General features: G+C 37.1%; 1 protein-coding gene across 2 annotated transcripts in view; it reads right to left on the bottom strand.

The window, feature by feature from the left end:
* Positions 1-26824, bottom strand: part of Fshr (follicle stimulating hormone receptor) — a 158546-nt gene that overhangs the window by 85967 nt on the left and 45755 nt on the right. For both annotated transcript variants that reach the window (XM_013017926.1, XM_013017925.1), the window contains exon 2: positions 14142-14213. In XM_013017926.1, the coding sequence (XP_012873380.1) occupies positions 14142-14213 (72 nt within the window). The remainder of the gene's footprint in view (positions 1-14141; positions 14214-26824) is intronic.

Genomic DNA, 26824 nt, shown 5'->3' on the forward strand with positions numbered 1-26824 from the left:
ATATATACATATATATATATATATGTTTATGGAGTTTTATAACTATAAAAATATCTTTCTAGCCAGGCATGGTGGTACAGACCTGTAACCTCTTATTTCGTATATATTTAAGATATTTAAAAAAAAAAAAAATATATATATATATATATATATATATATATATATATATATATATGTTTATCAACATACCTTATCATATACTTTACATTTGTAAAATTTCTATATCAATCATATCTCAATGAGCTAGAAAAATGTGATGATAATAGTAGTAAAACATAAAGTATGTCTTTCTTGTAGAAAAGAAGGGAATGGGGACAGGAGGCAGGTTCTGAAAGGTTAGGAAAGAAATCAGGGGGGAGACCTGATAAATTTTGTGTGTCATTATCATTTTGTTGGACCCAGGCATGTGCCAGGTGCTTTGGAATATGAGAAAAGCAAAGGAGAGATCAGTAGTTAGTGGAAAAACAGAGCACATGTACTCACTCTCCTTGTTATTCATATCTTTCATTTGTTTACACTTTTTGTTTGCAAATCATCTGAGTTCCAAGTACAAACTTTCCATTTGTAGAACATTTGGCATTAACAAGTGCTATGTCAATACCCAAACTTTCTTAGAACCTCAGGCCTACTGGGATGGTTAATTTCCACTCTATTCACTCTGGCATTTAGCCCCCTTAGTTTTCCTTTCTGTTTAACTTCTAGAATATTGTGAACTATAAAAACACTTCTTGCTTATTTGATTTCTGTGTAGGCTAGCCAGATTAGATGGAGGAGGACAAGGGAGTTTTATGAAGTGTAAGATTCAGATTGTTTATTCGTTGAGGGGTCAGCAGGTGAGTGGGTCCATCTTCTCTTTCAGTCTTTCACTATTTAAAGCATCTTATTAAGTCATAAATGGTCTAGATGGATGTGGTTATCATGGGCATGGGCTAAATAAGGAGATAAAAATAAATAGTTTGTGCATCGATTGGAGCTTGCCTTTAGATTACATCTTTTTATTTCAATGCCATCCTCTTTAAAAAGAAAAAAAAAAACTTAACAAGAGTCCTCAGAGCAGAGCCACAAGGATATTATTTACTTGAGTATATGCTGCCTTAATTGTATCTTCTCCAGGTAGATGTAAAGATTGAGTTACTGACAGGAAGGAGGAAAATACTGGCTTGTTTTCTAGTATGTGCATGAGATGGAGGGGTCTCTCTCAAGCCTGCCTGGTCAAGGAAGGTCAGAAATCTTAGAGCATAGTAGTTAGACTTGTTGGCTATTGATTAGAAAGTAGATTTGTGTTGGATGGCAAGTCTGAATAGCCTTGAGCAACCTGTCAAGTTTTGCCACCTATAAGTCTTAGGGGCTGAATGTAAAGCATCAGGCAGGAGTTACCTGAATTCGTCTTGCTTTGAAAAAAAAATCAAGTAGCCAAGAGGTTGGAAGAATCTCACACATAAGAAACTTAGATATCATGGATTTTAAGCATGGGAAATGTAATGAGGGTAGATACTGCTTTCCCAATGAAGAAAGCATCTACAACCTAGACATTATTATTATAAACTACTAGTTCACAGTGGCTTCTCACCTATATTTTTCCTGTATTCCATTCCTTGTAGTCCTTTCCAGCTAAGATGTTCCACTGTAGCCCCCATGGAAAAAGCATGAAATGTGGGGAACTTTAAGTATGGGGTTAGAGTATCTATAGATCTCAGGCAAAGCACCATTGGCTCACTACTGTAATCCTACCAAGGTTGGTTGATATCTGAGGATTGAGGTTCAGAGCCAGCTTGGACAGGAAAATTCTTGCACCTCATCTCCAATTTATCACCAAAAAGAGCCTGTGGCTGAGGTGGTAGAGTGTTAGCCTTGAGCAAAAAAGGTCAGAGGAAAACACCTAGGCTTCCCCCTCTCCCCCCCCCCGCATGCATGCATGAAAACACACACACACACACACACACACACAATTCTAGATCTTAGGAACTCTTGTTTCTCCTTCAGACTGGCCCTCCTACCCCACCCAACAAGTAAAAGAAATCAAAGGAGAAATGAAACAAAAGCCAAACAAACAAACAACAAACCAAGCATATTAACACAAAACTAATAAACCATTCCCTTTCTGAGCTGGGAAGCTCTTAGATATTGTAGAATTTATTTTAAGGACCTACCTAGAAAATAGTTGAATATAAAGAGACTTACTGGAAACATGAGCAATAAATAAGCAAAAACACTTATTTTCTGATACTTATGGAGAACAGTAAGTGAGATAAGGACTTTCACTTTATTCTGTACCCAGAGTCATGGTTGACCTGAGTCAACAATGACAACTTAATTGTCCTGGCTGGTAAAATTCCCCAACTGCAAGTAAGTTAATTTATCAGAGAGCTCTGTTTGCAAATCCTTGAAAAAGTTGTTCTCATCACAGGCTTTACCCAGAAGACATGGCACACTGGAATTTAAAAAACAAATGTTCTAAGAAGAGATTTCTTTGCCTCTGTGTCTGGCCCAATAGAAAACTACTCTAGGTTCTGATTTCTGGAGATTCAAAATGCTTAGATAAGGAAATGTTGTTTTCTAACTCTTTCTCTCTCTCTCTCTCTCCTCTGTCTCTCTCTCTATTATATATATATATATATATATAACAACAATTGTTTTATTTATATAAAACAACAAAATTTTAATGACCATCTCCTTCAGAATAATTCTTTCAAATGGTTGTTGCTTATAAAATCAGAGGTTTGACTAGAAAGAACCAGATTACTGTGGAACTGAATCTCAGCTTTACCACATAAAGGACCCTGCCATGTGCGCTGATGGCCTGCCCTTCCTGAATGCCAGTGTTCCTGTCTGTTAAGTGTGGATTAACCAAGAACACTGGCTCAGAATAGGTATACAATTATCGTAGAGGTTTGTTTTTTTTAAAAAAATCAACTTTATTGACGTATAATCACTTGCACAAATGGATGTATTCTGTAATCATGGCCACAACCAAGAAATAAAATATCTCTTCCATGCTGAAAAAGTGCCCTTGTGTTTTTTTCTGAGACAATCCTCACCATCACCTCAAGCCCAAGGCTGCTTTCAGTGTCTAAAGAATAGAATTTCCTTGAGTTTTATATGATAAAATTATATTCCTAGCTTGTTTAGTGTGACTTTGACAGATGAAGCTATGCTGTTGTTATTAGCCATCCATAATGATTAGTGTCCACATTGGTTAGCATGTCCATCCATAACACTGTTTATATAGTGGTGTGCTGACATGTATTTTGGTTGTTTGACATTTGAGCTAGTAGGAATAGATCTCTAATGAACCATTCTTAGTGTGGGCATAATGTTTTTATTTCTATTTGGTGAATATAAGAAACTGAGAGATTGTTTCTAAAAGAGTTCCACTGTTTTGTATTCTTACCAGGAATGTCCCAAGAGTTCCAAAGAACCAAGAGTTCCAGTTGCTCCATGTCCTCACCAATACCTTACATTATCAGTTTTGAATTTAGGCCAATCTAGGGAGCATAAAATGGTATTTTGTTGTGCATTTCCCTAATGGCTAGTGATGGACATATATTCATGTGCTTACTGCTTATGGTATATCTTCCATCTTTCAGATCTTTTGCCCATTTTAATTGAACTGTTTGTATACTTAGTTTTTACTTCTAAGGGTTCCTTATATATTCTTGACAAAAGTTCTTTGTCAAATCCTCCTCCTCCTCCTCCCCCTCCTCCTTCCCCTCCCCCTCCCCCTCCCCTCCCCCCCTCCTCCTCCTCTTCCTTTTATGTTTTTATAAAGTCCAAAATAATGTTTTAATTTCATCCTATTTAAGATTTTTGCCTATCTCAAATTGTGAGAATTTCCCCTGGATTTTTTCCCCTGAAACCTTTTTTGGTTAAACCTACAATCAATTTGAGTTAAGTTTTGCACTTTACATTGTCCCCTCATAGGTACCAACATTTTTTTTTATTTTCCCCTCCCCCGCGCCGCCATCTTCGCGGCCCCAGGTACCAACATTATTGCCACCACTTGTGAACAAAAAATCTTTATCAAACTCTAGAAAACAAGGTCTTCCAGGATATAGACAATGAAATAGTCCTCCCCGATTGCTTTTTTTCAACACCAATAGAGCCTAAAGAAATTACCAGAAAACAAATATATAGACTAATTTCCCTACAAACACAAACACAAAAATTCTTTAAAAATACTAACAGACAGGGCTGGGAAGGTGGCTCAGTGGTAGAGCGCTTGCCTTACATGCATGAGGCCCTGGGTTGGAGTCCTCAGCACCACATAAGCAGGAAAAGCTGCAAGTGACGCTGTGGCTCAAGTGGTAGAGCGCTCGCCTTGAGCTGAAGAGCTCAGGGACAGTGCCCAGGCCCAGAGTTCAGGCCCCACGACTGGCAAAAAATAAAATAAAATAAAATAAAAATACTAACAGACATTCATTCAGGAGGCTGAGATCTGAGGATCATAGTTTGCAGTCAGCCGAGGCAGGAAATCCCATGAGACTCTTATCTCCAGTTAATGATTAAAAAAAAAAAATCTAAAAGTGGAGCTGTGGCTCAAGTGGTAGATTGCTAGCTCTGAACAAATAAGCTCAAAAACAGCATCCAGGCCCTGAGTTCAAGCCTTAGGACTAGCAAAAACAAAAAACAAAAACCCCAAACAAACCAAAACAAAAAAAACCAACAAATAATCTGTATGTGAGCAATCTTAAACAACAAATTAGATATTTCACATGATTGTTGAAAGTATCCTTTTTTAATACTGATCACATTATGACACCCCTTGTTCTATAAGGAGCTTCAATTCTATCTTTTCCTTTGTGTCCTTCCAACCTTCTATTTTTTTAAATAAGTTTTTTTATTGTGAAAATGCTGTACAAAGGGGTTACAATTACATGAGCAAGGCAATGAGTACATTTCTTATCAAGCATTGTTGCCTCCTCCTTTGTTTTTCCCTTCTCATCCCTTCCCTCCATCTCCATGACCACACCCCTACCTCGCCAAAGTTGTAAAGTTCTTTTTTCAACCTAGCATCTTGTACATCTTATTGTTGCAACAGGTCCACCTGTATCCCTATTTAAACAATTTGTTTTTCCCTTTCCCTCCACAAATTATACCAACATCAAATACAGTAAAAACAGGGTTATCTTCTACACATAATCTACATGTTCTTGAATGTTCCTTGTGTAAATTGGATACACCTACTTTAATAGTTTTCCATTCTATATATACGTTAGAATCACTAAGGAAGCTTGAAAAGTGTTTACTGCCTGTACCCATTCTAAGAAAATGAAATTTTAAAAAATCTGTGGGAATGGTATTCAGGCATGTGGATTCTTTAAAAAACAAACAAACAAAAACCACCCAATAAAATCCGCTAGGGGATGCTAAAATTCAACTGGAGATGAAAATGAAAGCTACTGAACACTATCATGCTTTTTATAGCTAGGGACTCATGTGCCCATTTCCCATTTAGAGCCCAACCAGTGCATGTTGGCCTCCCCTCCCCCATTATTATTATTATTATTATTATTTACCAGAAGCCCATAGAATCATCAACTACTCTTTCTTGCCGTAAGTCAGAAAACGGGACCCCAGCCTTTTCTGGATTTGAGTCCTCTAACAAGGAAGCACTCAGGAGTCAAAGCTGATTGGAACTCAAATTTTCTAGCACTATTGAAGATACCTGATTTATTCTTTTTCTTTTTATCTGTGAGGAGTGAGTCCAAAAAACTGAGAACGAGGAGGATAGTCAAGTTTTTCAGTATGCTTGCAGTAGTTCCCACACAATAAATCTCTTCCCCTAAAAGTTCCTCTGTTAAGTCAACATTTCTTTCCCCAGTGATCTGGGGGTGGAGCCTGGAGTGTCAGACTTATGTTCTCATTTTTATATGCAAATAAATCACTTGATTATATTTTTGTCCTTATGTTATCATGAATATTTCAAATGAATTTTATATGGTCCATATTTATGGTTTGAGAGCTATTTCACTTTTTGGCTCCTGGCCAAGTCATCTGCATATACTGTATCTCAGCTGATGCTGATTGGTCTCATTTACATATTCATCATGCTCCTATTTTCAAGGATATTTTGTTACAAACTGGCTTTTCTTCCCCTTCCAGTGTTATAATAGTACATAGATGTGTTTTTAAATTGAACTCATTTCCATACATAATTTTTCTGGTTACCATAAATCAGCACATTGTCACCTACTCCCCCCAATCTATTCAGTGTAATCTTCACACTTTATACCAGGCTGACATATGGCTCCGAAGTAATTAAAGACAATGTAAACAGTTTACAGTGCACTTTGCAAAGCCACTTCTCATTGCAGAGAGTTTAATGACTTTCTTTCTGACCCTGCACTGCCCCCACCCCAGCAAAACCCAAAGCAGTGTTGAGTAAAGTGGTCTAAGATGAAAAGCTAAGGTATGAGTGGTGGCCTTTTTTTTAATAAGTTTTTTATTGTGAAAATAATGTACAGAGGTGTTACAATCACATGAGCAAGGTAATGAGTATATTTCTTATTAAGCTTTGTTGCCTCCTCCTTTATTTCCCCTTCCCATCCCTTCCCTCCCATCTCCAGGACTACATTCATTCCACACCCCCACACCACCGCCTAAATTGTAAAGTTCGTTTTTTGACATAGCATCTTATACATCTCATTGTTGCAATGGGTCAACCTGTATCTCTATTTTTCCCTCCCCTCCCTAAATTATATCAACATCAAATGCAGTAAAAACAGGGGTTATACTGTGGGGGAGGGACATGCAAAGCAACAAAAAAAATCACTTGGAAAGACCTGGAAAAAATTATATTAAGTAAAGTAAGCCAGGTGCAAAGAAACATAGGTCCCATGGTTTCCCTTATGTACAATAACTAGTATATATATGACAAGCAAAAGAGGTCAGATAAGATGATGTTAAGTGAAATGAACCCCAAGATAAGGACACAAGTGGTTTTTTCTTTCTTGTTATTGTTTCAAACATATTTATAAGGCCTTTTCATTTCTAATGCAGAAACATCTGTCTACCAAAAATACCTTTTCTCTCTTAACTGCTGATAAAGATAGAGGGGCCTGGCTCAAGCTGGGCTAATGAAGGGTGACCTTGAAGGGGCGAAGCATGCACTTTCATTCTAAAAGGAGAATGGGGAGAAGAGACAAACCCATAGTGTGTGTAGACAGTAATGTATACTTAAACTTCTTGACAACTTTGAAATAGGAGCTATTTTGTACACTCCCAGATAAGGTGATGCTTGGAGAAGTTAAAAGGCTTATATAATACAGGGGAAGATCTGAAAGCAGAAAAGAGACATACATCAGCTCAGAATTTAAAACAACTAGGCTAAACCTATAAACATGAGATACATTCTGTTTTGGAGCATCTTTTTTAAAATTCCTTACCCACTGTGTTACGTTGACCGGTATTTGAGGTCTATAACCTTGTTTCTTCACCTGTAAAATGTCACTGCCCCCTATGTGACTGGGAGGATGAAAAACCAAAGTGCTTAGTAACAACAAGCCTCCTTGTGCTTCCCTTTCATTCCCACCTTCAACACAGCATCCAAAGTGATCATCTGAATTGGCATCTGGTTGTGTCAGCTTTTAGAAATGTGCACCCACCTCTGTATATTCACACAGGCACTGTGCCTTCCCTTTCTTCTTACTATAAAAAGGAGACCCCTTAATACTGCGGGACTATTGCTGTGCCTAAGTGAATCTTTTGAATGCTCTCCTTTACTCAGTCCTCTTTTAGTTCAAAAGAGGTAAGATGGTATCCAGCTCACCATGAACATGCTATTTCTTCTGATTAGCGTACTCTTAGATCCAAATAGGGAAAGAAGAAGTATAATGATCCCTTTTTGCATATGACATGATCATGTATTTAAAGAATCCTATTGATTACTCTCCCAAGTTATTTGAGATGATCTAAAACTTTGGCAAAGTAGCAGGGTATAAAATCAACCCACAAAAACCAGTAGCTTTTTTGTATGCCAACAATGAGAAGAACTGGAAGTAAATCAGGAAAGCAAATCCTTTTGCAATGGCCTCAAAGAAAATAAAATACCTAAAATTAACTTAACCAAAGATGAAGGAAAAAATGAAAGCAGATTTAAGGAAATGGAAAAACTTTCCATGTTCCTGGATTGGAAGGATTAACATGGTGAAAATGGCAATACTACCTGAAGCTATCTGTAAATTCAATGAAATACCCATCAAGATCCCAACAATATTCTTCAATGATATAAAGGAAGCAAATCAAAAATTTATATGGAATACTCTGAATTGCAAAAACAATTCTTAGAAGGAAGAACAGTACTGGAAGAATATCAATACCAAACTTCAAATTATTACAAAACCATAGTTATAAAAACAGTTTGGTACTGGCACAAGAATAGGCCTGGGATCAATGGAATAGAATAGAAGACCCAGAAATAAACCCACAGGTCTGTAGCCACTTAATATTTGATAAGGGAGCCCAAAACACAGGAGAGGAGGAAAACAGCCTCTTCAACAAATGGTGCCGGTACCATTTGGCTATCCATATATAGAAAACTGAAGCTAGGTCCTTATATATCATCCTGCACCAGAATCAATTACAAATGGATCAAAGGCCTCAATGCAAGGCCAAATACCACAAAACTATCACAAGAAGTGGTAGGGGAAATACTAGGGCTCTTGGCACAGGAAGAAATTTCTAAGTAAAAATCCAGAATCACAGCAAATCACAGACTGGATAAATGTGATTGAATCAAACTAAAGAATTTCTGCATGGCAAAGAGCATCACTAGAAAGATAAAAAGAAAGTCCACAGAATGGAAGGAGATTTTTTTTTATCAGCTATGCATCAGACAAAGGCCTCATGTCTTAGACCTCAAAAAAATCACTCCCCCCCAACAAAAAAGCAACAATCCAGTTAATATATGGGCTAAACCCTTAAAGAAACAACAACCCAATTAATACATGGGCTAAAGACTTAAAGAAAGACTTCTCAGAAGAAGAAGTAAGAATAGCCAAAAGACACATGAAGAAATGCTCAACATCCCCTGCCATAAAGAAATGTAATTCAAAACAAAATTGAGACTCTAGGTCACCCCAATTAGAATGACCATTATCAAGAAAATTAACAATAACATGTTGGCAGGGATGTGGACAGAAGGGAATGCTACTGCACTGTTGGTGGGAATGTTAACTTGTTCAACCACTCTGGAAAGCAGTATGAAGGTTTCTCAAATGACTAAACATAGAGTTTCCCTATGGCTCAGCAATTCCACTCCTGGGACTACAAAACTGGCTACCAACATGACCATGTTCATTGCAGTATTGTTTACAAAAGCCAAGACATGGGATCAGCTCAGATGCCCCTCAGTGGATGAATGGATCAAGAAAATGTGGTATATATACACAGTGGAATTCTATGCTTCCATCAGAAAGAATGACATTGCCCCATTCATAAGGAAGTGGAAAGACTTTTTAAAAAATATATTAACTGAAGTAAGCCAGACCCAAAGAAACAGGGTGCATGATTTCTCTCGGGTAATTAGAATGTGCCTGTAAATCTACAAGTAAATACAATGGATGATAAAAGACAAAAAATTATGACAAATTAAACAGTACTCACACAGTGAGACTAAAGGAGGATATTCTTAGGAGAGCATCAAAAAGGCACCATACTTATGTGCACATGATCATATAAAATGATGTTTATCAAAATGAACTCCAAGAAATGGAAAAAAAAGGTTGTATGTTACTTTGCTTTTTCATTTTGTTTCTGCATTTTTGTCACTGCTTTTTACTTCTGTATCTTTTGTCTTCTATGTAAGATTGTTTGGGGGAGGGTAAGGGGGAGCCCAGAAATCAAGGGAGAAAGGGTGAACAAATGCAGTAGTGATACTCACTAGACATTATGTTGAAAAAAGAATTATACAACTTGTGGAGGAGGGGAGAAAGAAGGGAAAAACTGGGACAAAACAAAGGAAGAGGTGACACTGTTCAAAAAGAAATATACTCATTACTAGACTCATGCAACACTAACTCCTCTCTGTACATTACCTTTACAAAAGAAGAGTGTCCTTTCTACTTGGCCACTTTTGCCTACTTGCTCATTGCTCATCCTTCAGATTCTTATGCCAATGTTACTCCCCCACAAAGCTCTCCCTAACCTCTTCCAGTAGGCCAAACCCACTACTATAGACACAGTCAAGTAACTAGCAGTCTCTAAATAGTAGATGACATCTTAGCAATTTTATATTATTTATGAGATAATTTAATTTCTAACAGCTATGACCACTTGCCATGAACATTCATTCCATGAACACAAGCCACATTTGTTTTTGCTCAGCATTGAATTCATGCTGCCTCACACAGCTACACATGCCATAAATATATGACAAGTGCATGAATACAAATGAATGGACAGATAAATTAGTTTGTAGAGACAAGATATGAAAACAATATGCTAAACATTACCACTGACAGTGATCAATAATAAAGAGACTTGAGCATTGGCTAAGAACTTACTATGACACGGGCAGATATAAAATTATAATTTGAAATATAACCCCCAAATGCATAAGAAGCAATGTGCAGAATAAGTGATACCTGTATTATATTTGTTAGGGCTCTTCATATTCTGAGTGGCAAAAGAAAACAAATGCTGAAAAGGCTTAAGGTAAAGGAGGGAATGTAATGACTCAACTGTCTTTGAAGCCCAAAGAGGAAGAAACAGCTTTATACTGGTTTTCAACTTGGAACATTCCCTCTCAGACAACCCTTCCAGGATCTTAGCTTCATCTCTCAGTCCCATCTCTGGTAGTAGAAAATTGGCAACTCTCCTGGTTTCACTTTTCCTTGGGAGTAGTACTAAAAAAAAGAGCTCACCTTATACTTCTTTAAACTCATAAAAGCATTAAAATTTAGTGTGAGATGTGTAGATCACACATTCTTTCCTGGAACAACCATTACAGCTAAGAGTATGTGATACTCAAATTGCTATTTCCTGGGTCATGAGTTCCATATTTAGAGTTGGAAATTACTACCTCAAGCATCTGGACTTGGAGGGAGAGAGAAAACACCACTAAATAGTTGAAGCCTCTGCTGGAAAAAAATGGAAGTTGAATACTGGTAGCGAGGCACACTACTAATGCCTACCAAGAAGACAAAGTCTCCATGGCTTGGGTGGTTAGAGACGGTTTCTAGAATTAAACTGAAACTTGAAGAGTAATGGGATTTATAGATTTAGAGTTTCATGATTACCATCCTCATTGCAGTTATAACTGCAGTTATAACTATTATAAATCTTTTTTATCATTATTGATGACTGACTGTGCACCAGACATGGAAGAATTTAAATTCATCATGTATTTTTCTCATTCACATGGGAAGTAATTGGGATGTTTGATAAAATAATTTTAACAGTGTTGAAGAATTTGTTATCCAATGACACATAGGCACAGCCTGAGGATGACTGAAAGAAAAGAGCCAGTGTGTGTGTGTGTGTGTGTGTGTGTGTGTGTGTGTGTTTATGTGGTAACATGGTAGAAAGTTGAAATTTATACAGAAGGATTTTCTTTTCTTCTTCTTTTAACAAGGATAAGTAAACTTGATTACATGTGCATGCAGAAATGAATGAAAGAAATTATGTTTTTTTAAGAGGGAGATATTGAAGATGAAATTAAGTATTAAACTCAAGAAACTGATTAAAAAGGAAGGAGGGAGAAATGCGAAAGGGATGGGTCTAAAATGGAGATGGGAATTTTCCTGTGACCAAGTATAGAAGATGAGACACTAGAATGAAGGTAAGCCTAGAGGCTGAGGGGTACAGAGTTTCTTTAGAGTTCAACTCTGCTCAGCTCTCCACCAGGGGATGCTTTAGGGTTCAATGGGTATTAAAATAAGATGGATTTTATTCTTGACATCTCAGGATATCAGTTCAGGATGATTAATAAAGACATGAGGTAGAAATGGACAAGCTGTGTTTGAGCCAGCTGCTTGATTCTCTGATTATTACTATGTTCTATCAGCCCAGCTAGTCATTCAATCACAGCAGAGTCCTATCTGGTGCTGAATACCCAGGGAGAGGTCGGTCACACTGGCCGAACTGAATTTTATTAGGTGAGATCATCTCTGCTCTCTGAATTTCTGGCCCCATAATTTATCTCTATAAAATTATAAGGACGCCTGGGGTCTCAGGGATGTCAAGTCATCTTGTCTATGTTCACTCCAGGCAGAGCAAGTGGCTAATCCACGCTTGACTATATCTTTAAGTTCAAAGCTCTTCAACTCAATAGCTTCCCTTGTGAGCTGTGCTTAGGTGAGCACCCTTCTTAAAATCCCCATGGTGTTGAGTGTCCTCAACAAAACAAACACTAGGAAACAGTCTTAAAATGGGTACTCTTCCAACTCTAGAGGATAGGAATTCAAGAGCAGAATTAGACCCCTTTAATCCTCCCCTCCTCATACACAGATGAAAAAGCCAAGACTCTGGAGGATAAAGTGATTTAATCAAAGTTACTTAGTAAGGCATATTAAAGAAACTCTCAATTTAGAATTCTGACCACTCTCCTCCAAGCCAGGGGCTTAATTGATGACATATGTTGCCACCTTCTTGGCTTTGTGCTCCCTTTGTTAATGGATTCCTTTCTCAATTCTCCAGATCTTAGCAAGTAATGAATCTTATTTCAGGGGTAAAGGGACTAGAAGAAAAAACAACAGAGGGGCTGGGAAGGTGGCTCAGTGGTAGAGCTCTTGCCTTGCATGCATGAAGCCCTGGGTTCAATTCCTCAGCACCGTATAAGCAAAAAGAAAAAAGCCGGAAGTGGCGCTGTGGCTCATATGGTAGAGCGCTAGCCTTGAGCTGAAGAGCTGAGGGACAGCGCCAAGGCCCAGAGTTCAAGCCCCACGACTGGACGCCCCCCCCAAAAAAAAAATAGCAAGAAAGAAAAAAAACAGACTCAAGGAGGAACACATGAATTGGAAAATTACGTTTATCTTATAACATCAAGAATCATTCACTGAATACTTGGTCTATCTATGGCTGAACTTATTACCATCTAAGTCCTGAGTCTGGCTGGTTAGTTTAAATGTGGAAGGATTTGCCCCTCCACAATCTCTGTTTCTATGTCTCCATCACCCGTTCCCTCTTTCTCTTGCTCTCTTAAAAAACTACCCTATTTAGAGAACATCTTATTTGGGGCCAATCTTAAACTAGCCCAATAAGAAGTGAATATTTGCAGTGACAAAGAAGTTCTCTATTTTCAAAGGACATCATCTAAAGCACTCACTTTCCTGATAGTTTATGGATCAATGACCACTTATCTGCATATATAGCTTGGAAGTAAGAAGTCTAGAGACTCTAAAGCACCAGTGTTACATTCTACTATTGGCCAAAAGTTAATAGTAAATAATCTTTGAAAGAAAAAGGAATTTAAACAGAAAAAATAAGTTTTAGCTAATGAAAATGCCACTCACTGGGGATTTGGGAGCAACTCCTTGTTCAGGGATCCCTCGCTTGACCTTTGGCTCATTCCAACAGCCATACCCAGAAATATCCAGGAAGCATGATATGGGAATAAGATGGGTGGGTATGCAGAAGTTTTCTTGACACATGAATTTGACTTTTTTGTGAGTGTGTGTCAGTACTTGTAGTCAGGGCCTACACTCTCACTTGCCTCTTTTTGCTCAAGCTGGGGACTCTAGGACGTCAGCCATACCTCTACTCCCATGAATTTGATTTTAACTGTAGTTTTCATGAAGGATTGGCTCCAGGCTCCACATTGCATGCAACAATTCTCAGATAGTCAAGTCCCTAATATAAAATGGTACAGTATTTGCATATAATCCATGAACATCCTTCTACATACTCCTGTATATTCCTACATAAATTATCTCTAGATTACTTATATTACTGAATATCACACATATCTGTGTAACTAGCTGTTAAAAACCATAATGACTAGGGAATAACCAGAGCAGTTCTGCACATGATCAATAGACACTTTTGTTTGTCAAATATTTCTAGCCCATGGTTAGTTGAATCTGCTGATGTGGAACTGGTGGCTATGGGAGATTTGATTGTACAGAAGGTCATACTCGTCATAACCTGAGGTTGCTCACTATAGCTAACCTGAGACATTGACACAGTGATTATCAGATACATACATTTTCTCCAGGTCCCCAAATCCTGAAAATGCTCCTTTTGGAATTACTTGAAGCTTGGTAAGGACAAACCTCCTGAAAAGAGAATGGATATAAAGCATCACACTGTATCCACTGATAAATCATTGTGTGCTTAATATATGAGACCAGCCAACAGCTGTGTATACTGAGTGCCTGCAATAATAATAATAATAATAATAATAATAATAGTTGAAACACATTTACATTTACTTTCTCCACCCTCAGCATAAATGGGTATAGGCACACTGTTATCCAACTCCATTTTGCATGAAGAAATGAGTTTAAGAATACTAAAACTCATTCCCTGGGGCACACGGCTGACACATGGCAAAGCTGGAATATGAACCTTGTTCACAACAGTACTCCATGGGGTTTCCTGTAGCCCTGGGCTGGGCCCTTCTATTTTTGTATGTCAGTCACTCCGGGCATCTTCCTTTAGTTCATGCTCAGCTTACCTCACATCCCAATTCAGAGGAAAATAGAAACTATGACTTAATGTCCTCCTATTCTTAGGTATCTCATGGCCATCAACCCTCCAGCCTCCATACTTCTATACCTGCCTTCTTCCCACTGTTAACAAGAGTGAGCTGTCCTGGGTCCTGACCCTAAGCGGTCCTGCTCATTCATACTCTGTATTTTACTCTCTCTTTGAGTCCTGTAACCATTACACAAATTTGTCTGTTTCTTTCATACATTTGTGCATCTATTTTTTCTTCTCTACAGAATTCTGTCTGTCAATATTTTTCCCATCTGAAAAAGTCTTCTCTTAACCTAAGCCACTTCCAGCTTTTGCTGTTTTCTTCTACTTGAAATATTTGTCCTTATCCCCACTACAACTTTGTCTTGATCCCCACCACAACATTTCTGCTAATATCTTCTTCATTCACTCATGGAAAAATTTCAAATTGCCTGCAGTGGCCTCAGTACCCCACAGGAGTTTTCTACTCTTCATTTTCATAGGCCTTGACACCTTAGTAACGTTCTCAGATTCATCTTTTCAACATGACTATATAAGCTTCTAACAAAAAGGCTTGAAACACAACGGCAAGAAAATGGCTTTCTGAGGTGCTCCTATTTGTTCAAATGCCACTTTCTCAGTGAAGATTTGTTTGACCATCCTGTTTAAAATTTTGATTCCCTGAACGTAGCCTCTGGCCTATCTTTCTGCTTAAGTTTTTCTTCACAATACTTCTAACATATGCTTCATCTATCTATTGTCTGTCTCTCTGTCTATGTATCTATCTATGTATCTGTGTGTCTATGTATGTATGCATGCATGTATGCATGTATGTATGTATGTATGTATCTATCTATCTATCAATCTATCTATCACCTGTCTGCCTGTCATATAACCAGAATGTAAGCCCTATCATTTGTTACTGCTGTATACAAAATGCCTAGGACTATGCTTGGAACATGACATTTACTGAATGGCTGAGTACTGGCTATATATAGCTCAGTCTTAAAAATTCTAGGCTTGGGAGTGAAAATTACAAGTGGTCTTTGGGTATCTCTGCCATGGGAACACTTCTCTTTCCTTGGCTTTCCTTCACTCTGGATTTTTCTGACTTTGTAATTGATTATGGATTTGGTTTCCTTTTCTCTTTAAACCTGTTTTCCACAAGGCAGCCACTCAGCAGGGACTGTAATTAAACACCATGGGCTTGGAGAACTTAACAAATGTTCATTGCTGTGGCCTCTTACCATATCCAGGTGACAGTGAAACCTGTTTCATGTAGTGCTTCTAAGAGGCAAACCGGCCTCTGCTCTCTTTTTTATGTATCTGCTCTTTGTTGAGGAATCCTGAGAGAATCCTTTTGCTCTGGAGCAAACCCAGAAAACTTGGGACTGCCAGAAACCAGTTCTGGGCCATAACCAATGTAGTAGCTAACTATAAGTGTGACTCAAGGGTTAAAATGAGGAAAAACAAGTACACAGTATGTAAAAGGAAAGTTAACTTTTGACCCTGTGCCTCAAAACTATCAGGTCCTACTGAAGACATAATAAGTAAGCCAAGCTAAAAGTTGATGATTCATGCCTATAATCTTAGGTACCCAAGAAACTGAGACATGAGAATTGCAATTTGAAGCCAGGCAAGGTAGAAAAGATTCTATCTCAATTAATCAGAAAAAAATGCCAGACTAGATGTAAGGCTCAAGTGGTAGAGCAACAGCTGTGAGAAAGAAAGCTTGGCAAGTGTTTGAGGCCCTGAGTCTTTTTTTTTTATTGTGAGAATACCATACAGAGGAGTTACAATTACATAGGCAAGATAATGAGTACATTTCTTATCAAGCATTGTAGCCTCCTCGTTGTTTCCCCTTCCCATCCCTTCCCATACTCCTCCGAGTTTAAGCCAAGGTTTTAATAAAATAAAATTAAAATAATAAAATAGTTAAAAAAATTTTTAAAAAGATTTTATTTAGGATTAGGATTAGGTATGATGGATTTGGAAAACTTTCAGGAAAAATCACACAATCATCAAAAAATAATCAAGATTAGCTTACATTACCCAAAATGTCCTCACTAGACCTTAGTTGACAAATGTCTGTTTCTTTTGTTACTATTTATTGCAAAGTACAGAGTGATGAACACATACAAATGAAACAACTATAAGTCTGGATATGTAGCTCATTGGTAGAGCACCTGCCTAGCTAGAGCACCTAGCAAGGCCCTTCGTTCAATCCTAGGCAATTAAAACAAAAAACAAATAAAACTACTCAGTTTAAAAGTTCCAAGAGAGTCTTAAGTATTAAAATAAATTGTTAATGAGATATACAAAGAATAAGGTCTTGGAATAAGTGATTCATTTCATAACAACTTAACTAGGTAACACATCTGACTCAGCTCTAGTAGAAAGCATGTTGTCTAAAGTTTTTAGAGACCATGCTTGTGTTAAGTGTTTCAAATTTACTGACACAATTGAAGTTTTAAATATTAGAAGTCTTGATTTATGTTTTCTGAAATACTATAAACTAAATAATCTGAAGATATATCCACTAAAATCACCTAGAAGACTTGTACAACATGTAACAAATATTTTAACAGGCATAGCTGGGCTTGGGAAGAAGTGCCAGGAATTCCCAAGGGTCCAAAGAAAGCAACCGAATCTTAGCTGTTAACCTAAGCAGCAGTAAATGCAAACCAGAATGGGAACCAAAGTTTCCTGGGAGGAATTTCCAGATTTGTTGGGCAAGGCATTTGCATTTTGATGTCAAACTGGCACATAAGATGAGTCATGAAGAATGAAATGTAGTCAGGCACTGGTGGCTCATGCCTGTAAGCCTAGCTATTCAGGAGGCTGAGATCTGAGGATCAAAGTTCAAAGCCAGCTGGGGTAGGAAAGGCTGTGAAACTCTGATCTCCAGTAAAACACCAAAAAACCAGAAGTGGCACTGTGGCCCAAGTGGTAGAGTGCTAGCCTTGAGCTGAAAAGCTGAGGGACAGCACTCAGGCCCAGAGTTCGAGCTCCATGACAAAAAAGAAAAAAAAGAAATGCAAATGTCATTCTTCCCTCTTTCCTTCCTGCCCTCCCCTTTCCTCCTCCTCCTTCCTTCTATCTTTCCTTATTTCTTCTCTCCCTCTTCACTCCTTCCCTCCTTGAATTTCTTCTTTCTAATCATGTCATAAGCCTTTTAGAAAGTAATGAAGAACTGGCATTTTCAAATGAAATAACATCCAGAAATTTCCCAAAGTTAAAATGTATAAAAGATATAAATCTTCAGACTCAGAAATCCCATGACGTCCCAAGAAAGACAACAAAATTTACACTTTGATGCCCGAGAATTAAAATGGTTAGAGCCATAAAACAAAATGTTTTCAATGCAAGTAGAGGGAAAACTACATTATCTTCAAAGAAACAAAACTAGAAAATTGTGTAAAAGTATCTCCAAAATTATTGGAGAAAATATTTGCCAATTGAGAATTGTGTACCTAAAAATATCATTGAAATGCAAGGGTAAAATAAAGCTATGTATTTAAGTAGCCCCTAATACAATTTTAGCAAAACAATTCCTTTAGAGGATCAAATATTTAATCTGAACCAGATGCTGGTTGTTCACCCCTATAATCCTAGCTGCTCAGAAGGTTGAAATCTGAGGATTGTGGTTCAAAGTCTATGAGATCCTTCTCTTCAATTAACCAGCAAAAAGTCCTGAGTGGAACTGTGACTCAAGTGGTAGAAAGCCTTGATGGGAAAAGGTAAGGGGCAGTGCCCAGGCCCTGAGTTCAAGCCCCAGTACTGGTACAAAAAATTTAATATACAAGAAAGATAGACAGACATGCACACATTTACCAAACATGGAGTAAAAGTGAACAAAGAAATTAATGCCCATTATTAAATAAGGTGGTTTTCATAATAACTGGAAAATACATCAATAAGAAATGCTAAGTATTAACCAAGAACTGAGTCACAAAACAAATTAGGATAAAAATAATTTTCTTTCCTTAAATCACATTAAATTAAGATAACCCCTTCCTGAAACCTCTGTACACCCACTGTGAAAATCAAAACTATACAATATAAAAAACATCCTTTTAAGTCATACATAGGCCAAGAAGAAGTGAAATTATAATTAGGAATTATTTGTATTATACTAAAATGGAAAAATATAACTTAAAATGTAGCTAAACTGCTTATTATAATCTTTTAGTTTTAATTTATTATAGCAGAAAAGGAAAGTAAAAATGTGAAATTAATGATGCAGACTTTCAACACAAGAAATTTCCTTATGTTTTTTTTCTGGCAGACGTGAAAAAACTCAAAAGCAGTAAGATGTGTTGGTAGAAATGATGGATTGTTAATAGAAATGTTTTGAGACGATAAACCATGCAGGGTAAATTACAATTTGATGTACAGTCCCTGGCTTTCAGTTGTTAGATGTATAATTTTTAAACTTCTATGATGGTATGGAAGCAATATGAATTCATGTAGAAACAATACTTCAGATGTGAATTTGGTCTTTCCCCGAGGCTAGTGATGTGTGGCGCAATACTTTCTCATAATGCCAGGCAGCAAACATAAGGGGCAGCCCCCAAGTTAGCCCAAGACACTATTTACTGGCCTAATCTTCCCATCACTAGACATCATCAGATAGTTAAGGACAGCTCTTTGACCAGCCTATTTTAACCTGGTTTACCCCTTCGTATATGGAAACGACTATGAAGTCTCCCTTACTTTCCTTTGCCTCCTCATTGATGCTGCTCTCTCACTGATTTCTTCTCTTGGAATCTGTGAGTAAAACAAACTACCTTTGCAGTGACAGTTGTCTCCTGATCTCCAGACCTATTACCTTCATTGTATATGAGTAATAAAGCCTATATGTAAAAACATTTAAATATATAATATATATGTGTGTATATCTATATTATATAGATATATCTGTATACATACACATATATATTCATTAAGATGAAAAAGAAATTATAACATCATCTAACACCAGAATAAGAATAGTATTTACCTCTATAATAAAAGAAAAAGCACTAGTGCACAATTACATCAATATTCTATGCTTTTTAAAGAGCAGAACTATTAAGATGAATATCATTTTATGGACATGTATTCTGTTATTCAGTATATGTTATTCTTGACATAGTTCATGATTAGCTTTTCAAGTCTGAAATTCTTACCAAGTCCCAAACATCATATTTATTTGCTTGCTTTTTTTCCTATGGTTATGGGGCTTGAACCCAGGTCCTGAGTGCTATCCCTGAGCTCTTTTGTCCAAGACTAGCACCCTACTACTTGAGCCACAGTGCCACTTCCAGTTTTCTGGTGGTTAATTGGAGATAAGAATCTCTCCGCCTTTCCTGCCTGGGTTGGCATTGACCCACAATCTATCCTCAGAACTCAGCCTCCTGAGTAGCCAGGATTGCAGGTATGAACCACCAGCGCCTAGCCTACATAGAACTTTTAGTGTGTAGAGTCACACTATGCTTGTTACATGCACTTTCACCCCTCTCCATGAGGACATAGCATATGAGTGGTTTCAGAAAGAATTAGCAATCCACCAAATGGCTCTGAAAATAAAAGCTGTGTTGTATGTGTGTGTATATGTGTGTTTATGCATGTCAGTACTGGCATTGGAACTCAGGGTCTCATACGCTTGCTTGGCTTTTTCACTCAAGATTGGTGCTCTACCCCTTGAGCCCCACCTCCATTTCTGGCTTTTAACTGGTTAACTTGAGATAAGAACTCATGGGTTTGCTTCAAACTGTGATCCTCAGATCTCAGCTTCCTGAGTGGGTAGGATGATTAATGTGACTACTAGCACTAGCTGAAAATCTTCTTTGCTTAATGCTTGTTCCGTGTTAAATGGGTTAGGCCAGATTTATACTTCCATCCCTAAGATTTGGAAGCTTAGGATTCCCTTGAGCTCTGTCTCTGTTGGAAGGAATTCCTATCTTGGGCAGTCCATTCACCCTTGGCCAAATTTAATTTCCCTTTCTGGCTTAAGGGAGAATAGTCTAAAAGATTCCATTAAAGAAAATTTCAGGCAGCCTGGAAAGCAGCCAATATTCTTTTTGGAGAAAACTGCCTTTTTTATGATGGTCCAAGTGTGAATGACACTGGGCTCAGGTTGTGTTTTTTTTTCAATTTCACACAAGTTAAAAAATTAAACTGAGAACAGCTTGGCAAAGGATACACAGAAAAGGAATTGATCATCTTCCTGACCTCAAAATGCCATGACAGTTTGTGTCTCACACGCTTTAGGTCAAACTCTTACCATAATTAACTTTTGGAGAATGTGTTCAAGAAGAATATTCAAAGAGATAGACTGAGCTGAAAAATATCAAGTCATTTGGAAAAATAGATAGAATCTAAATAACTAGAACAAACTAGTTACCATGACCCAGTAGATGTCTACCCACTTTTGATCATTTGTGCATCTATTTGTTGCACTTCTCTTGATGTCACTCATGGATCTTCATGACACAAGGAAAAATAGTTGTACATAGGACAAATGAGCTTCCATATATAACTTGACCTTCCATTTGATATTTAAAAAATTCCTCTTTATTTTGACCCAAATTCTGACAAGCATAATAGATGCAAATGTCCGTTGCCTTACTTTGATGTGCTGGATCACTGTAATACACAGAAAAATTAATCCAGTTACAGTTACTCCATCATCTACCTTTAGCTTGCATTAGTAGTACAAAGAGTTCATTGGGTTCCCCAGATTTCCAAGTGAGGATTGGTATAGAAGTGCACCAATGCTCTGTATCTGTTCTTCCTTCATGTGTAAAGGATGCTTGTCTACTTTAAGCCAAGTATGGGAGGCATTGGGAGAACTCTTTTTTTTTATTGTGAAAATACCGTACAGAGGGGTTACAATTACATGGGCAAGATAATGAGTACATTTCTTACCAAGCATTGTTGCTTCCTCCTCTGTTTCCCCTTTCCCATCCCTTCCCATCTCCCCCTAACTCCCTGGGAAAACTCTTTGAAGGGACTAACATCCATGTCCTACAGTTTGGGGCATGCAGAGGCTTGAATACAATTCAAATTTGATCCATGCAGATGAAGAGTGGACATCTGCTATGGAAGAGAGCTGCAGCTTGGGACGGTTAGTCATGATTAAGTTCAATGCCCCATCTCAGTCTCATGAGTAGCTAGGATTATAGGTGCAAGCCACTATGCCTACTCTTTCACTGCGCTTTTTATTTATTATTTATTATTTTAGGGACAGCATTGAGCACACGGTATAATAATGAAAGGCAACTGTCACAAGTAGGCCAACATGGAGGCTAGTTCTGCTCAGATAGGGGAAGATTAAATAGGAATAAACCTCTTTCTAAATTCTGTGTGTTCTGACTGACTGACAATCATCAACAATGACATAGAAGATGCCACAGATAAGTTTGGGTCTTTCACAAAGCATTTCAAACTAATTTCCGTTTTCTATTTAGATCTTTCACACATTTAATCAGAAAGCATATGCGTTCAATAATTATCTTTTACTGACTGTAAAATGCAAATGTCGAATGTTCAAATGAACTCTGTTAAGAGAAGAACAAATGTATAATATTATTTAAAATAGATTCATAAGGAAAGTTAGAAAGATTTGATGCTCAGAATATAACCCTGTATTCAAGTCTCCTTCTCAGATAATAAATATATTATAGGATTTTGAAGGACTGTTTATTCAATTATTTAATTTTTCTGTTGATAGCCTAATGATATTTATCTTTAATCCTGCTGAGTGATTTATATTTTGACAGAAGGAAGAAGGATTCTCTGAAAATTAATTATTTCTGTGGGGAGAAAAAACAAAGCATTGTTAAAGCAATGTTGCTCTTAAATACAGACCGGCCATTTTAGCAGAGATCCAGGAAAATAACTCTGCTTTGCCTCTGAAGAACATAAAATAATTATAAAGAACACATTCTGTTTCTCTAGGTACCAAGTGCCAGCATAGATCAGACTCTGGGTAAATAGCACACACAATGAACTAGAGGAAAAGCAACATTTGTCTTTTACCATACTTCATTGGTAGAAATAAATAGCAATAAGGGACAGAAAGAAAAGAACTCTTCATTAAAAGGGACTGCAATCTATAGCTAGCCATTTCTAGCATAACTATGTGTGACAAAGCACAGCTTGCCAGGCTGGAGAGCATCACTGAAATAACTGTATCGATACCCAGCATTGAACAAAGAGAACATGTGCCCATTTTCCAGAAGACAGGGATATATTTCATGTAACTTTAGGAATGAGATTTGTGTCTTGACTTTTAACATTTCCTGTTTTGACAGCATCCATTGATCTAAGAAATAAATGGTCCTGTTAAAAGGGGTCTTTGCACTGACTTAATTCTGAAATATGGCTGGTAAGGGCTGAGTCAGTGCTGGCAGATGTATATCCAAATCATCTCCAGCAGGATTTCCTAATTCTGATTTGTACCAAGCACATGGATGGATTCTGGCTGCTGGGAATACTGATGACTTACAAGAATCTGAAGCTTGGCTAAGAGGAAGAAAGAGTTGGGGCAAGGGACTAAAAGTAATTGAGGAACTAACATTTATTGTTCAAAGCTGTTTACCATATAGTCTTACTTTTAGTTCTCAGTGCAGTGTCACAAAGCAAGATTGCGTTAAAAAAGCTAACACATAAAAAGTGTGTGTGTGTGTGTGTGTGTGTAGATTTGTGTAACTACCACCATAATGAGGATGTAGGAAGTTCCTTTACCATACAACTTCCTTGAAGAAGTACTGCCCTTGCCCCTCACACTTTACCCACACCAATCACTGATCTCTTTTCAGTCACTGTTTTCTTTATCTTTTCAAAAGTGCTATGTATAGTGTATGACTTTACATAGTGTGTGACCTTTGAGTCTGACTTCTTGCATCTATTTTTGTTGTGTAGGTCAATAGTTTGTTCCTTTTTGCTGTTGAGGAGTACTTGATGGTATGTATAGGTATACTACATTGAGACTACTGTGTGCCTGTTGAAAAATATTTGAATGGTTCCCATTTTGAGGTTACGATGAGTGGAGCCTCTTATACATGTGTCTGGGTAACTTTTGTATAAATGTAATTTAAAATCTTTTTAGGGTAAGTACTTGTGAGGTCATGTGGTAAATGTAAACTTTTCTGTCTAGGGCAGTATGAGGTGTTCTCCAGAGCAGCTGTCATGTGGACTTCTCACGGGGATGCTGTATCTAAGGTGTTAGGTGGTTCCCATCCTCGCCAACGTGCAGTAATGTCAGTTCTGATTGGTATGTGCTTTTAGCTCATGTAAGAGCTGCCCAGTTTTATTACATTATGGTTTTAATTAATTTCTGAGTGGATACCAACATTGAATATCTGCATACTTATTTATTAGTTTTATATATCCTTTGGTAAAGTTTCCATTCTTTACTCTCATTCTTTACTCTCTCTAATTTTTACTTTTCTTGATTCCTTTCTGTTGGGATTTGAGAATTCTTTGATTCTCTGGATACAAATTCTTCCTTTGATATGATTTTTTTTCTGTCAGTCATGGGGCTTGAACTCTGGGCATGAGCACTATTCCTCAGCTTTTCAGCTCAAGGCGAGCGCTCTACCACTTGAGCCACAGCGCCACTTCCTGATATAAATTTTATAATTTTTTTCTCCCAATCTTTGGTCTGCCTTTTATTCTCTTAATATCTTACTCAGAGGAAACATTTTTTATGTTGATGAAGTCCAATTTATCAATATATTTTATTTATGGGTTGCACTACTGAAGTTATATCTTTGCTTAATTCCAGGTCATACAATTTTCTGCAGGGTTTTCTTTTAGGACTTACAGCTTAGTTTTTATGTTGTATATTTAGGTTTATAATCCACTTGGGGATAATGTTTGGATAAGGCATTTAATTTTCATTCACACTCCAAAACTAATGCTTAAATAAACTTTCCTTTGGCAGGTTTGAACTCAGGGCTTCATCCTTGCACAAAAGGCACTTCTACTACTAAGCCATGTCTCCAGCCTCTCTTCCAATCAGAATGTCTTTCATTTCTCTCTGCTTATCGCCCTGGTTAGAGCTTCTGGTATATGCCCAGAAGTGGTAAGCGTATACATTCTTGTTTCCATTCTGATTTTGGCAAGAGAAACTTTGCATCTTTCATGATTTAGTACACTATTGCAGATGGGTAAGTTTGTAGGTGTTCTTAATGAAATTAGGGAAGTTTCCATTTAGTCCTGTTTGGTCTGAGTTAGTGAACAATTTGATGATGTTCAAATGCTTTTTTCTACTGAGTAATATAGTCTTGTTTCTTCTTTAGTGCTCTCTCTCTCTCTCTCTCTATTACTCTCTCTCTCTCTCTCTGTGATTCCTTGGACTTGAACTCAGCGCCTGGGCACCATCCCTGAGCCAGATCTCAACCTTCTGAGTAGCTAGAGTTACAGGTGTAAGCCATGGGTACCTGACTTGTTTGTATTTTAATGCCATTCTTTGGGGATTTAACTCATGGACTGGGTGCTATCCTTGAGTTTTTGGTTTTTGGTTTCTTTTGTTTTTGTTATTGTTGTTGTTTTGCTCAAGATTTTTGATAATAAGAGTCTCAGTGACTTTTCTGCCTAAGCTGGCTTTGAATCACAATCCTCAGATCTCAATTTCCAGAGTAATAGTGCCTGGCATTCTTTAGCCGTTTAATTACATTCTGTGAATTACCTTTTCTGACTTTTGCATATTAACACAATCTTACATTCCTGGGATAATCTTCACTTTTTTACTGTGTATTTTTTTTATTATATATTGCTCAATTTTATTTGCTGGGAGAACATCAAGGATTTTTTTTTTCATCCATGTTGATGATTATTTAGTTATCTTTTTCTTCTTTTATATTATCTTGGTTATAACTTGTTTTGATATCAGAGCACTGCTGGCTTCATAAAATGAATTAGAAAATTTTTAGTTAGATCCAGTTATCTGATATTTTATTCTTGTGTAATCTCACTGATTTTCTATTTGTTCTTTGGGTATTTAAGAGAAGACTGTTGAAATGTCAAAATATAGGTGTAGATTTGTCCATTTCACATTTCAGTTGTATCATTCTTTTGTTTCATGTATGTGGATGCAATGTTTGCAGATATATACACACTTAAAATTGTTATGTCTCTTGTACTTCATTATCATTGTGCAATGTCCTTTCTTATTTCTGTTAATTTTCTTTGCTCTATTCTAGTTTGCCTGATACAAATATAGCACTGCAGCATTCTTTTGATTGGAGTTTGCATGGTCTATTTTAAAATATTCTTTTGTTTTTAGCCTTCCTATAAATCTTATATTTAAAGTGTATTTGTTTTAGAAAAAATATAATTGTGTCTCTTAGCTTTAATTGGTGTCTTAATTATTAATAATTTAGGTTTAGCTTTAGCTCTACAATTTCAAATTTGTTTTCTATATTTCTGCTTTGTTCATCCTTCCTTCCTTTGGGTTATTTGAGTAGTTTTCTTCAACTTGATTTTACCATGTCTTTGTATAAATTTTTAAGTGGTTGCTCTAGGGATTAAAATATGCCCACTTTAAATTTCAGAATCTACTTAGCATTAATATTTTATGATTTCAATAAGAATTCAGAAACCTTGCCAGCACAAACCCTTTAACTTCTCCCTTCAGGTTGTAATTGTCATAAGCATTTCATTTACAAACATTGATAACCTCAGCAGATCAACAATGAGATGTACAAGTCGTTATGTTGAAAAACGAACTTTACAACTTTGGTGGGGGGAAGGTGGGGGGAGGATGGGAAGGGATGGGAAGGGGAAACAAAGAGAAGGCAACAATGCTTGATAGAAAATGTACTTGTTATCTTGCCCATGTAATTGTAACCCCTTTGTACGGTATTCTCACAATTAAAAAATGTAATAAAAATTAATAAAGATTTTAATTTTGGTGTTTAATTGCTAAATGTGTACTTAAAAAATTAAGAGGGGGAAGAATAGCCTACTATATTATTTAATGTATGTTAGCTAACCATTTCTAAGGCTCTCCCTTTATTACCAGTTTCCTAAATTTGCATTTGGTATGATTTTTTTTCTTCCAACTGATGAATTTTTTTCAGGTTTTCTCTTACAACAAATTGTTAGTGTTTTGATTTTTTTCCCCCTCTGGGGATGTCTTATTTCACGTCTCATCTTGAAGGTTATTTATACTGGCATAGGGTTCTTACTTGAAAGAAAAGGGAAACAAAAATTC

This window comes from Dipodomys ordii, unplaced genomic scaffold (genome assembly GCF_000151885.1).
Source record: "Dipodomys ordii isolate 6190 unplaced genomic scaffold, Dord_2.0 Scaffold37, whole genome shotgun sequence".
Lineage (NCBI taxonomy): Eukaryota > Metazoa > Chordata > Mammalia > Rodentia > Heteromyidae > Dipodomys > Dipodomys ordii.